This window comes from Elaeis guineensis, chromosome 12 (assembly GCF_000442705.2).
Source record: "Elaeis guineensis isolate ETL-2024a chromosome 12, EG11, whole genome shotgun sequence".
Taxonomy (NCBI): Eukaryota; Viridiplantae; Streptophyta; class Magnoliopsida; order Arecales; family Arecaceae; genus Elaeis; species Elaeis guineensis.
Window position 1 is genome coordinate 84,883,701 of NC_026004.2, and position 12,327 is coordinate 84,896,027.

Consider the following 12,327-nt stretch of genomic DNA (forward strand, 5'->3'; position numbering starts at 1 on the left):
TAAATCTGGAAAAGGTTCTCTGTCTCTGAGCATATAGTCTTAAAACCATGTATATGTATTGTAAATCTCGTAAAGCATAAACCACCTGTCTAGTGTCTACATGTTGTGCACTGATTACAAGTCTTTCGTCCATGCCTATTTTTTTGCACATGTACAAGTAGAAATTTACATGAGTACAATGTCATGAGAGCTAAACAAGGCTTTTTGAATATAAGGAGTTATATATTTGTGTCCTCAAAAAGGTAAAATCCTTCTGGGGAAAAAATATCTCTAGACCTGAAGCCTTGATATAAGTAAATCGATGTTAGAGAAGTTCTTGATCAGATGTTAGAGTAGCTTGAATATGCCTATATCCATCTATGATGTGGTAGAAAACTAAACTTCTGTAGTGCTCAAATATATACCATGTTACAAGTTTATATTCTTAATATATCTACATTTTATCTGCATACCACAGAATAAGACCCTGCGCTTGTACACCGAACTTCCTTCTGTGAGTCAATGTATAGAATGAATTGTAATCCATTTAAAATTGCTTAAAAGATCAAATAAAAAGGACAAACAATGTAATAATAAGAAAAATACAAATTCATACAAAATTTATGCATTGTGCATTTTTGAAAAATAAAATTTGTTTAATATTTGAAGTGAATCAGAGTTATGTCCTTCCAGTTAAAAATTTGATCAATACATGCTTAAATTAGACATTAACAGATACATGTACCTTGATCTTCTGCTATGTGATTTTAGTTATAGCCTCAAGAAAATTTCACAATGCATGTTTTAGGTGTAATGTGATTGATGCATGCCATTAGGACTCGACAGAAATTCTTTTTGGCAACAATAAACCTTGTAGTCATATATGGTCTAAAATTTTGAGAATAAATAAGGTCAAAGCAAACGTGATGAGTGGAAGGAAAATTAAGAATATTATAGGTGGGCTGCATGTAAAACTAGATAGAATCAGCTGAGCTGCAAAGGAGCACAAAAATTGCACTAGTTAAGGATGAAACAAGGGAAAATTGTCTAAGATGTCAAGGGCATCTGCAATAAAAATAAAAAATAAAAAGGCTATTGTGCATGCACGTGCACATGCAAGTGCATGTGTTTCATGCAATTCTAGCTCAAGACTTGAGAGCTCCACTATGTTACATTTATGAAGCCAAGATATTGCCTCCAGGTTGTGGCGTGGGGCCCTGCCGGGGGGGGGGTGTGTGTGGGTGGGGAGCAACATATGCTTGATATATACATTTTATGATTCATGAAGTTGCTAAAAGAACTTTGACTATGAGGGAATGACTTAGGTCCATTGGATGCACTTGATTTCTGCTTATGTATTTACATTTTCTGTCAGTAGATGCTTATATTTACATCCTTTTAAATTTTAACTGACACATATATAATGATGTTAATGATGGCTTTAGCTTCAGCTTGGTGACTTTAATAGTTATATGAGTTGCTGTTATTCGTTCCTGTTTTCCATTCAAGTTACAAGACAATGAGGATTTTGTAATTATTCTGTGAATTCATTGTGGCAGTGGACGTGTTGAAATTCATGGTTTCTTGTCTGCTTTTGGGCTGGGGCTTTGTCCTCTTTGTGAGAAGGTTAGACATATTTCTTACATTCTTTTTGACCTTGTAAATTTGCTTTATTTGTTTGAAATGCATGTGTTTCTGATGTTGCTGAATTCCCTTTCTGAGGATTTTAGCTCCCCCACCAATCCTCTCCTAGGCTTCCTTATGAGTTTGTAATGTTTGATGGATCCTTTTGCTTCTTAGTATTCTAAAATTGATTCCTAAATTCTAATCATTGTACTTTTCTGTATTAAATCAGTTTAGACCTTAGAACCTAATGCTACATCTATATGTTGTTCCATCATTGTGCTTGACAATCTTTACGGCAGCTCTCTATGCAAATAATGTCTTGCCTGTTTACCATTAAATAGATTATGCTGTGAGAAATCATCTATGTCCTGCTCATTACCAGTAAAATTCCTTTTCTAGGAACAACAACTGTGAGAGACTTGCACTGATCAATAGATAATAGTCATTATTACATAATGTGGTCTAGCATGTTTGCCAGAATTTTATCTTGCTATTTATGCTAGAAAAGGTTTATACACTTTATAAGCATGCAAAAGGTTTAATAGTGCATAATAGGAAAGCCAGGGGCATAGTACATGAGATAAATAGAGTGCTGAAGGACAGATATCTTATGTTGGCCATCAGGTAAGGTCACATAACAATCTGGCAGACTTTTAAGCCTAGTAGAAAATCAGGATTTAAAAAAAAAAAGGGACAGGTCAGTATTTGAAAAGTGTCTTCAGACAGCCGAGTTTTTTTGTTAGGATGGTAGGGGCCAGCAGCAAGCACTGAAGGCTAGTGACTAGTGAGGAAGCCCTTCCTTTATGTCAAAGGGGAGGCATAGAATTATTTGTGTCTACTTGGGTAGTGGTTGAGAGTCCATCTGAAGTTTGAATTAGATGAATTTTAAATTTTAAACCACTAGCTGTTCTGTTGGATCTAGATACCATTCTGGATCAGGATCAAAACGTTCATAGTCTAAAATATTTGATCTCTCATGAAGTTCCACGGTCCCAGTCTAGAACTGCCTGAAGGACATTAGGTTGGTTTGGGGTATGCCGAAATTAGGTTTATCTAAACATAAAAGGCCTGCTTATGCTAGGACCCAACGTCTCCTAGGGCTTTGAGTGCCAAACAGAGCAAGATGCTTATTTATGAAGTACTGATGCTTCTCAAAATAATAGTATCCATATCTACCTGAAACAATCAAACATCAAGAAAAATAACTACTTGAGTCTCAATGTTATAATTGGTATAGACTTTTATTATTATAACTCTTAATCATCATTAAGCAATCAACACTAGTTAGGCTATTCGACCAACAAACATGTACATGTTGATATTGTTTAGATATCATATCTCTGAGTCTTTTATAAGATAAAATCAAATAACAATGACCAAGAAATGTTTAAAAAATAGGAAAAAGCAATGTTCATAATTCCGTTTCTTATTTGGCCCCTAGGGTAGAGTTTGGTTTCACCAAGTTCAGCAGTTCCTGTGGTTTTAGTAGTGTTGCTTTGACTTTTAGATCTGCAGTTTGAAACAATCATAAAATTTAAAAAGAAAGAAAAATTAAGAGAAAATTAAAAGAAACTATGGCAAGCTATTTTACATCATTTTGTTATATTTGAGTTACCGGGATCACAATTTGTATTGTTTGATTTATGTAAGCGCATCCTTCCATACACTTTGTCTGTTTAATGATTTCACCATTCAAACGTGTGCTTCTCAATACATTAAGTTATAAGTGGAAAAACTGTGATATTTGCAGAATTTTTGCCTCATTTTCAAAAATTTCATAGAGAATACCAAGAAAGATAATAGCTAGAGGTTTCTTGGTTAAGGATTTGGAATTTCGCCCATTCTTGAGTATAGCAGTGGCAGAACCTTGCTATCCTGGAGCTTGATTGATGAGTTTAAGAACAAAAGTAATGTTGTTGCTTTCTTTAGAACTAGCTAGGAAACAGTTTCATCCACAATTTTACGCCATTAGGACCATGTTTCTACTGGATACTCCAAGTACTTAAATCATAAAAGCTACATCAACCTTTTATTCAAATATATCAATATTCAGGTTGTTTAAGGGACTGATACCTCAAACTTTGGATGGAAACATCTATTATCTCCTCAGGAGACATGAGAATAGCATAATCATTCTTGTATTAGGTCAGCAAGATAGATTAGAAGAAGTCTGATGCCTATTAGATGCAAAAAAATTGTTTTTTCTAACACATTTTTCTTAAAGTCTCCTCATAATCAGATTAGAGGGTAGTGACGCTTTATCAGCAATCCTACCACAATTAAAAAAAAGGGCAGTTTCAGCCAAAAACTGGTTGGAAACAAATGAAACTAAAACCATGTGAAACCCCTACAACCGACTGAAAGGAAAAACATTTCGGTCAGTTTCAAATTTGTCTCAGCCAAAACTGATCCATTTCACCAAAAACTGAAAACCTTGTCAAAAGGGAGATGATTAAATATCCTAGAGTAGCTTTAAAAATCATCGCCATAATTATCACTCAAGTTCTCATCACTTTATCAACCACAAATTGATAATCCTCATTCTTGTCATGTGTCCTTTAAGTTATAACCTCTTCTATCTGGTTGTGAACTTGAATCTGTAGGTCTTTTATTTGATTTTGCTTAAGATCTAGTCCCTGTTCATCAATTCCATTGCAGTTGCGCACCCCATGTCAAGCTATCATCATCAAATGCCAAACTGTCTTCTACACTTTTTCCAAAAATTACAACTATATCCTCAATTAATCACCAATTTCATCAGTATCTTCTAATATAATGGAGTCAATGGCAATGGCAATACACCTTTAAGAACTTTATTGATAATTGCTGTGAATTAGGAGCTGACCTTTGTAGAAATACCTCCTTTCAGTTGTGTGACTGTAAACAAACAAGTTATATAATACATAAAGTAAAAAGGAAGTCATAACGCAGGAACTTTCTTTCAATGTTTATAGCTGAAGATCTTGCCTACAGCTAGTGGAATACTCATCCAACCCTCTTTATTATTAAAATTAACAATATGGATTCTTTTTCCATTTCAATAATATTAGTTAATTTGACATGCATACTTGTAGTCTGTGTAACTTCTTCAAAGAACTCCAGGTTTTAGCTTTAATAAAAGAATTCTTGGTTTAATTAGTAATCTGCTGAAGGAAATTCTAGGGCACGCATGCTAGATCAACAAAATTTTTTTGCAGCGGAAGATATTTAATCTAACATGCATCTTTAAGATCCCATCTCTTAAAGCCAAATCTATCATGTCCTTAAGATCAAAACATAAGATAAATTTACCATAACCATGAAGATCAGATCTTCACCTCAGCGCGGGTAGATATTCACTGTGATTTGATGATCGTGGATATCTTTTTGGATTTTTTGAAGAGCCACATACATGTCCGGCCGCTACAGATATCCACGGAAAAGATCTAAGATGCTCCTCTTGATTTTCTACTTCAAAAAATCAGCATGCATCTTGCAGCAAGCGAAGGAAGAAGGAAGAGAATTTTCTTGGCATGGAGGTGGGACGCCCAATCAACCTTGGGCGTGGAGATAGGTGAGACACCCAACCTTTGGGCGTGAGGGAGAGAGAGAGGAGGGGGTGAGGCTAGGGCGAGGGGGCACCTTTTGGTTCTCTAAAGATAGGGTTTAGAGATCTCATCTCAAGGGGTTTAAATAGACCTAAAAGGATTCTTAATAGATTTCAGACTATGACTCATTCAAAGCCTTAATTTAGGACTCTTGATTCCTTGCCAAACTTGACCTCCTTATCAATTTGGGCCACCCCCTCTCTCTTTTCTCACGCACAAATTAGATGGGGTGTGTGCCCCATTTCTCCACCTTCATATCTTGTCGCACAAGATAAGGGGGCACCAACGGATTTAGACCCAAAGCACCCTATCTCTCCTCCACCTTCATATCTTGTCGCACAAGATAAGGGGGCACCAACAGTTGGTGACCCAAAGACCATCTCTCCTCCACCTTCATATCTTGTCGCATAAGATAAGGGGGCACCAACGGATTAGACCCAAAGCGCCCCATCTCTCCACCTTCATATCTTGTCGCACATGATAAGGGGGCACCAACAGTTGGTGCCCCTTTGGGTCTAATCCAAATGGGCACAAGCCCTTTCCTCCATTAATTCAGATGGGAGCCCAACTCTTGGTGCCTCATCTTACATGCTTTTGATTTGGTCCAATCCCCATCTCATAGGGATTCCAAGTCTCATAGGAATTGGGTTTAATCATGTACTATCATGGTATTCCTAAATCCAATAGGATTTCATAAATCCTAACCCAATTAGAACCACGAGCCCAATTGCACAATCTTAGACCAATTTTCTATGTGTGACCCCATAGGTTTAATTCTGTCTGGTAGTGAGATATATTGTGATCTTCATCATCAATATCATTAAAATTCTTTTCAATAGATTGGAACACCTTCCAATTCAGCCAATTGAGAATTATTGATCATCTAAATAATTTTTATTGATCCCACAATCCATCAGTGACACTTAGCAATATGTAGTGGCAATCCAGTACAACTGAATGAATAAACTTCTAGGTGCATTTGATTCGGTTCTTCTATCGTGAGTCTCAACGAGACAGGTTATGGATCACTCGTCAAATCTCATCTCTGTCATATATTAGATTCAATGGACTTGAGATTTTTGTGAAATCTTATGAAAACTTCTTTCCATTATTTACACTGCCATGGCTATGGATTTCAGAATTCAGTGTCATGACCCACATAGGACTTCTCCTTATCTATCAAGATCGATAGATCCCATCTAGGTACACATCTTATTCTTACAATGAACCTACTGAGCCAACATATACATCAAGGTTCCGTATGGCTAGAAGATCGAGTTATAATATAATTAAACTACAGCAACTTTATTGTGAATAGTCGAGGTACCGCAGGTCAAAGAACTATTCATACTACTGCAGTATCGAGTATGTCACTGACAAGAAGGTAGATATCTAAGTGATTACTCCTGTTAGTTACATTCGGTATATTTGTTCTCTAACAACCACCTGCACTCTTGTTTCAAGATCTTCACACTGTAGATTCGAGATCCATCTATCTTAAAGAAAATCGATCTGTGCATCAATTTATCCGGATCAATCATTGTCTCCGTGATGATCCAACGATCGGGAGCAATTTACGAATTAATCATTAATGACATGTTTCAAATTCTCAACTTTTATGAATGTGTCATTACTCTTATTAATGCATTAGACGATTCATAGACACTGCACAATATGAATGAAAAAATCAACCCAATTTTATTTCATTAATAAGTCAAAATTATAAAGTATGCTTTTAGAAAAATTACTTGTGTGGGCCTAATTGGCTTCTAGGGCATACATCCAATAATCTTCTACTTGCACTAAAGTCAATTGGTCATAAATCTAAATTCCATCTTCTCAAGGTGGTCTTCAGTCTTTTGCTGGCTCAGTGGGTCAGCCACGTTGTCAGTGGTGTCTACTTTCTGTACCTCAATATACTTCTTTTTGAGGTAATCGCGAATGAGATGGAATTGTTGCTCTATGTGCTTAGACTTCTGGTGAGATCTCGGCTCCTTAGTTAGGACTATGGCACCGTTGTCGTCGCAATAGAGTGGAATGGCATCTGTGGCATCACATCCGACTCCGTGATAAATTTTTTGAATCAGAATGCCTCCTTTGCAGCTTTTGACGCGGCGATGTACTCAGCTTCTATGGTGGAGTCCACTATGACAGACTATTTGAAAATTTTTTAACTCACAACACCATCGTTATATAAGAAAATATTGCCTAATCGACTTTTGATCATCAATAGTAGACAAAGTCTAAATTAGTATATCTCTGCACCCTCATCTCCTCCAAAGATCAAAAATATATCTTTAGTCCTTTCAAGTACTTAAGAATATATTTCACAGATGTCCAGTGCTCTTTGTCTGGATTCGACTGATATCTGCTAGTAATACTTACAGCATGAGCTATATCAGGTCGTGTACATAGCATGACATATACGAGACTCTCTATCGTCGAAGCATAAGGGATCTTGCTCATGCGTTCAATTTTCTCTGATTTGTTGGGGCATATTTTTTTGGAGAGATAAATTCCATGCCTAAAGGACACAAGTCCTTTTTTTGGAGTTTTTCATGCTGAACCTTTTCAGCACTTCCTCTATATACATCTTCAGTGAAAGGACTAGCATTCTTTTAGATCCATTTTTATAGATCTTAATCCCTAAAATAAATGATGCTTCTCCAAGATCTTTCATGGAGAATTTTTTAAACAACCATAATTTGACTGAGGTCAATATTGAAATATCATTCTCAATCGAGAGGATGTCATCCACGTACAGTACGAAAAAAGTGACAGCACTCCCACTGATTTTTTTGAGCACACATGGTTTCTCCTAGTTTTTAATGAAATCAAATGATTTGATCATTTCGTTAAAACGGATGTTTTAGTTTGGAGATGCTTGCTTAAGTCTATAAATGGATCTTTGTAGTTTGCAAATTTTGTGATCTCCATCACTGGACGTGAAACTCAGAGGCTGCTCCATATAGATTTCTTTCTCAAGATATCCATTTAGGAAAACAGTTTTCACATTTATTTGTCATATCTCATAATGGTGATATGCTGCAATGGCAAGCAATGTTCGAATGGACTTCAACATAGCTATTGGTGAAAAGGTGTCCTGATAGTCAATGTCTTTGCGTTGATTATAACCTTTAGTTACAAGCCTTGCATTAAAGTCTCTATCTTTCCATCCGAACCAATCTTTCTTTTGTAGATCCATTTATACCCAATAGGTACTATACCTTCTGATGGATCCACTATGGTCCAGACTTGGTTTGAATGCATTGAGTCAATCTCTGATTTCATTGCCTCTAATCATTTCTCGGAGTCAATATCTGATATCGCCTTATTATAGGTCTTGAGGTCATCTCCATGTACTCTATTTTCAACGAAAAATATTTCCTCTACATCCTCTGTGATGATACCTAAGTATGTCTCAGGAGGATGAAAAATCCTACTAGATCTATGAGGTGGAAGAGATGCATGTATTGACTCTAGTTGAATAAGTTTCATAGGTTCTGAAATTCATTGTTCTTCAAAGACTCTTTGAGCCCTAATCTGTCTCCCAATACCTTCGTCTTGAATAAACTGTTTTTCAAAAAAGATGGCATATCGGCTCATAATCACATTGTGATTCTATGGGAGATAGAAATAATATTTTAAAGACTCTTTAGGATATCCTATAAAATGAGCTTTCAAAGATCTGGCTTCTAACTTGTCCATTTGTTGTCTTTTGATATGGGTCGGACATCCTCAAATTCTGACATGATCCAGACTCAGTTTTTTATCATATCATATCTCATACGGTGTGGTAGGAACGGTTTTAGAGAAAATCTTATTTAACAAATAATTTGCTGTAAGTAAACTATAATCCCAAAGAAATATAGGAATGTCAGTGAAGCTTATCATGGACCGAATCATATCTAATAGCGTTCGATTTTTCTATTTTGAAACCCTATTGATTTGAGGCATTCCAAGTGTAGTCCATTGTGATACTATACTATATTTTTTGAGATAACTGAGAAATTTTCTACTAAGATATTCACCTCGATCTGATCGAAGAATCTTTATGGATTTTTCAATTTATTTTTTTGCTTCATTTATGAATTTCTTGAACTTTTCAAAGATTTCAGACTTGTGTGTCATAAGATACACATATCCGTACCGTGAATGATCATCGGTAAAGGTGATAAAGTAGAGATAACCTCTTCTGGCCGGCACATCAAATAGACCACACACATCAGTATGTATCAGGATAAGTATTTCAGTGGTCTTTTTCTCTTGTCCCACAAAGGGCAGCTTGGTTATCTTTTCTCGAAGGCAGGATTCACAGATCAGATATGGACTCAGATGTTAATGAGCCCAAGAGCTCATCTTTTTCCAATCTGTTAATCATTTCTTCTCCTATATAACCTAGCCTAAGGTGCTATATATATTTTAGGTTAATTTCATCTTTTGGTCTTTTAGATCCTATGGCACTCATTTTTTGCTCCATAACATTCACAGGCACATCAACATGTAATTAATAGAGATTGTTTATTAAAAAGCCACTTCCAACCATTTTATTTTCAAAATAAATGGTATAATAGTCTTTATGAAAATTAATTACATAGTTCTGTACTAAACATGAAACAGAAATCAAATTCCTGCTAGCAGCAGGTATATAGTAACAGTCCTTAAGAATTAAACTAACGTCAGACGGTAGTCGCAGAGGATAGGTCCCCACAGACAGCTACAATTTTTGCCCCATTTTCGACTCATAGGGTCATTTCTCTTTTTTCAGCCTTCTACTATCCTCAAGACTTTGCATACAAGTGCATAAAGGAGCACTAGAACCAGAGTCTATAATTCAACTGGATGTAGAAGAAACTATAAGGTTAGTGTCGATAATGAGTAGATCAAACATACCTTTAGAAGGTGTGCCATCCTTATTCTTTAGGCTCATCAGGTAAGCAAGGCAATTCCTCTTTCAGTGACTGTCATTGTTGCAGTGGAAACACTTTCTTTTTTTTTGTGATCTTCTTCTTGGGAACTTCCTCAGCCTATTCTCCACTTTCTGCTTTATGAACTTCTTCTCAGTAGACTCTCTTGGAAGATGAAGTCCGCTCCACAACTAGGATTAGTGCTCCTTGAACTCTTCAAAGTTCCTTTAGCAGTAATCAGTATATTCAACCGTTCGATTTTGGTACACTGAATCTTATTCATACGGTAGTTTACAATAAACTGTGCATATGAATCAGTAAGGGACCACAGAATCAGATCAATCTGCAATTCCTTGTCCATGGACATGTCGAGCTTCTTAAGCTCCTTTATGTCTTTGATCATTGTCAAACAATGCTCATGGACAGACTGCCCATCATGCATCTTCACCTTGAAGATTCTCTTGGATACTTCGTAGCGAGTTGCACGGCTTTGCTCACCATACAACTCTTGTAGATGAGTCAGTATGCCCCTGGCAGTCTTCATATCCTTGTGCTGGTGTTGAAGTTCATTAGACATGGATGCCGGCACGTAGCACTGGATCTTCTTGTCATTGTCCAACCACTTTTCATGAGAAGCCCTCTGATCGGGGGTTGGATGAGTTGGCAAGGAGGGAATTTCTGATAAGTACATAGTTTAGTTTCTCGGAACTTAAGACTATCTTCAAGTTCTGGAGCCAATCTTTGAAATTAGGCTCAATCAATCGATTGGTCTTTAAGATATGAGCGATTGGGTTGGAAGCAGACATTTTCTACGGAGAGAAGATTTTGTATTTGACTTCTTTCAGTTTGTTTTAGGATTTTATTTTAAAGACAAACTTGACTCCCACTATTTTCTCGGATCTCCGACACTCGGGTGGAGAAACGAAAACCTCAGTGATTAAGATTTCAAGTGGATACTACGGTCCCATCGATTGGTACACCACTTCATCTGACAGTTATTGGCAGTGTCAACTAATGAGTGGACAACTCTTGACCAATGCTTCTCAAGCAAATTGCAGTGGTCATCGGTCTTTAAGTCCCGAAATCTCACCTGACAGTTATTGACCTCATTTTTTAATTAAATAAGATCTACCATTTTTGTGAAAGTGAAGTCATCATTGAAACCTTCACCTAATGGTTATTGGGTCTAACCACATCTCTACTCCGCAGTATCTCATGCTTAATAGAGTGGTTGCATTTTTTCAATGCAACTGAACCACTGTATCTAATCGAGAACAATTAACATCAGGAAGGGCTTGCATTTTTACAACGGTGGAAGATCGCTCGATTTAATATTTATGAGGAGATTTAATTTAGGTCTTCTTTAGGTTTCAATTATTTATTTACATCGTATATAAATCTACAATTATATTGGATCTACTAAGAAGATCGTGTCTTGGTTCATCAAGATCAGACTCAGTGCAATGCAAATGTGTGGTGAACTCAACACTAAGCATTCCAAAATAGAATTAGGTCAACCAAATTGGCCAAGTGAAGATTAGTGGGAGGCTGCTTGTGCAGATGCAACAGTTCTAATTAAGTAACTACCTTTTAATGCATTTGTCTTAGACACCAATAGGTTAACCTATTTCAAATCGGGCTGGGCTTTTGGTTCCTCACCATAGATTGTGAAATTGCAACTATTTATGGTATTCATGATACATCCTACACCAAGGGTCGTAGTGATTCAATGCGATCACTACATATATCAATGAAAACACAATGTGATTATCTCATAATCAGATTTAATTTAATTAAGTCTTTTCTTTTTCTCAAAAAGATGACTTTTAATTAAAGAGTCTCATCATTTATCATCCTAAGATAACCTTTCAACATCACTTGCATTATATCAGGACAATCTATGATCTTAAACTAACCCAAAACTTATCAATTAGATCTTTAATCTAAAATTTCAAATCCAATCTAAAAAATTTTAGATGTTTGATTAAGGGTTTGATCTCTTATCATCCTAGACAACCTTTCAGCATATTTCGTTATGCCAGTAGATAACCTTATGTCAGGATGATCCTAGATTAATCCAAAGTTTATCAATTAAATTTCTGATCTTTAATTAAAATTTTTGATCTAAAAATTCTAGATCCAATCTAAATTTTAGATTGGAGCACAAAAATTAGAATTAATTAAACAGAAAATTGGATCTAATCTAAAAATTCAGATTTAATTAAAAA

The 12,327-nt window shown here is 36.0% G+C and overlaps 1 protein-coding gene across 1 annotated transcript in view; it reads left to right on the forward strand.

Moving 5' to 3' along the window:
* LOC105034130 (lysophospholipid acyltransferase LPEAT2) overlaps positions 1-12,327 on the forward strand; it is a 46,524-nt gene that overhangs the window by 23,657 nt on the left and 10,540 nt on the right. The window contains exon 10 of the mRNA XM_010909180.4: positions 1,539-1,605. Within this exon, the coding sequence (XP_010907482.1) occupies positions 1,539-1,605 (67 nt within the window). The remainder of the gene's footprint in view (positions 1-1,538; positions 1,606-12,327) is intronic.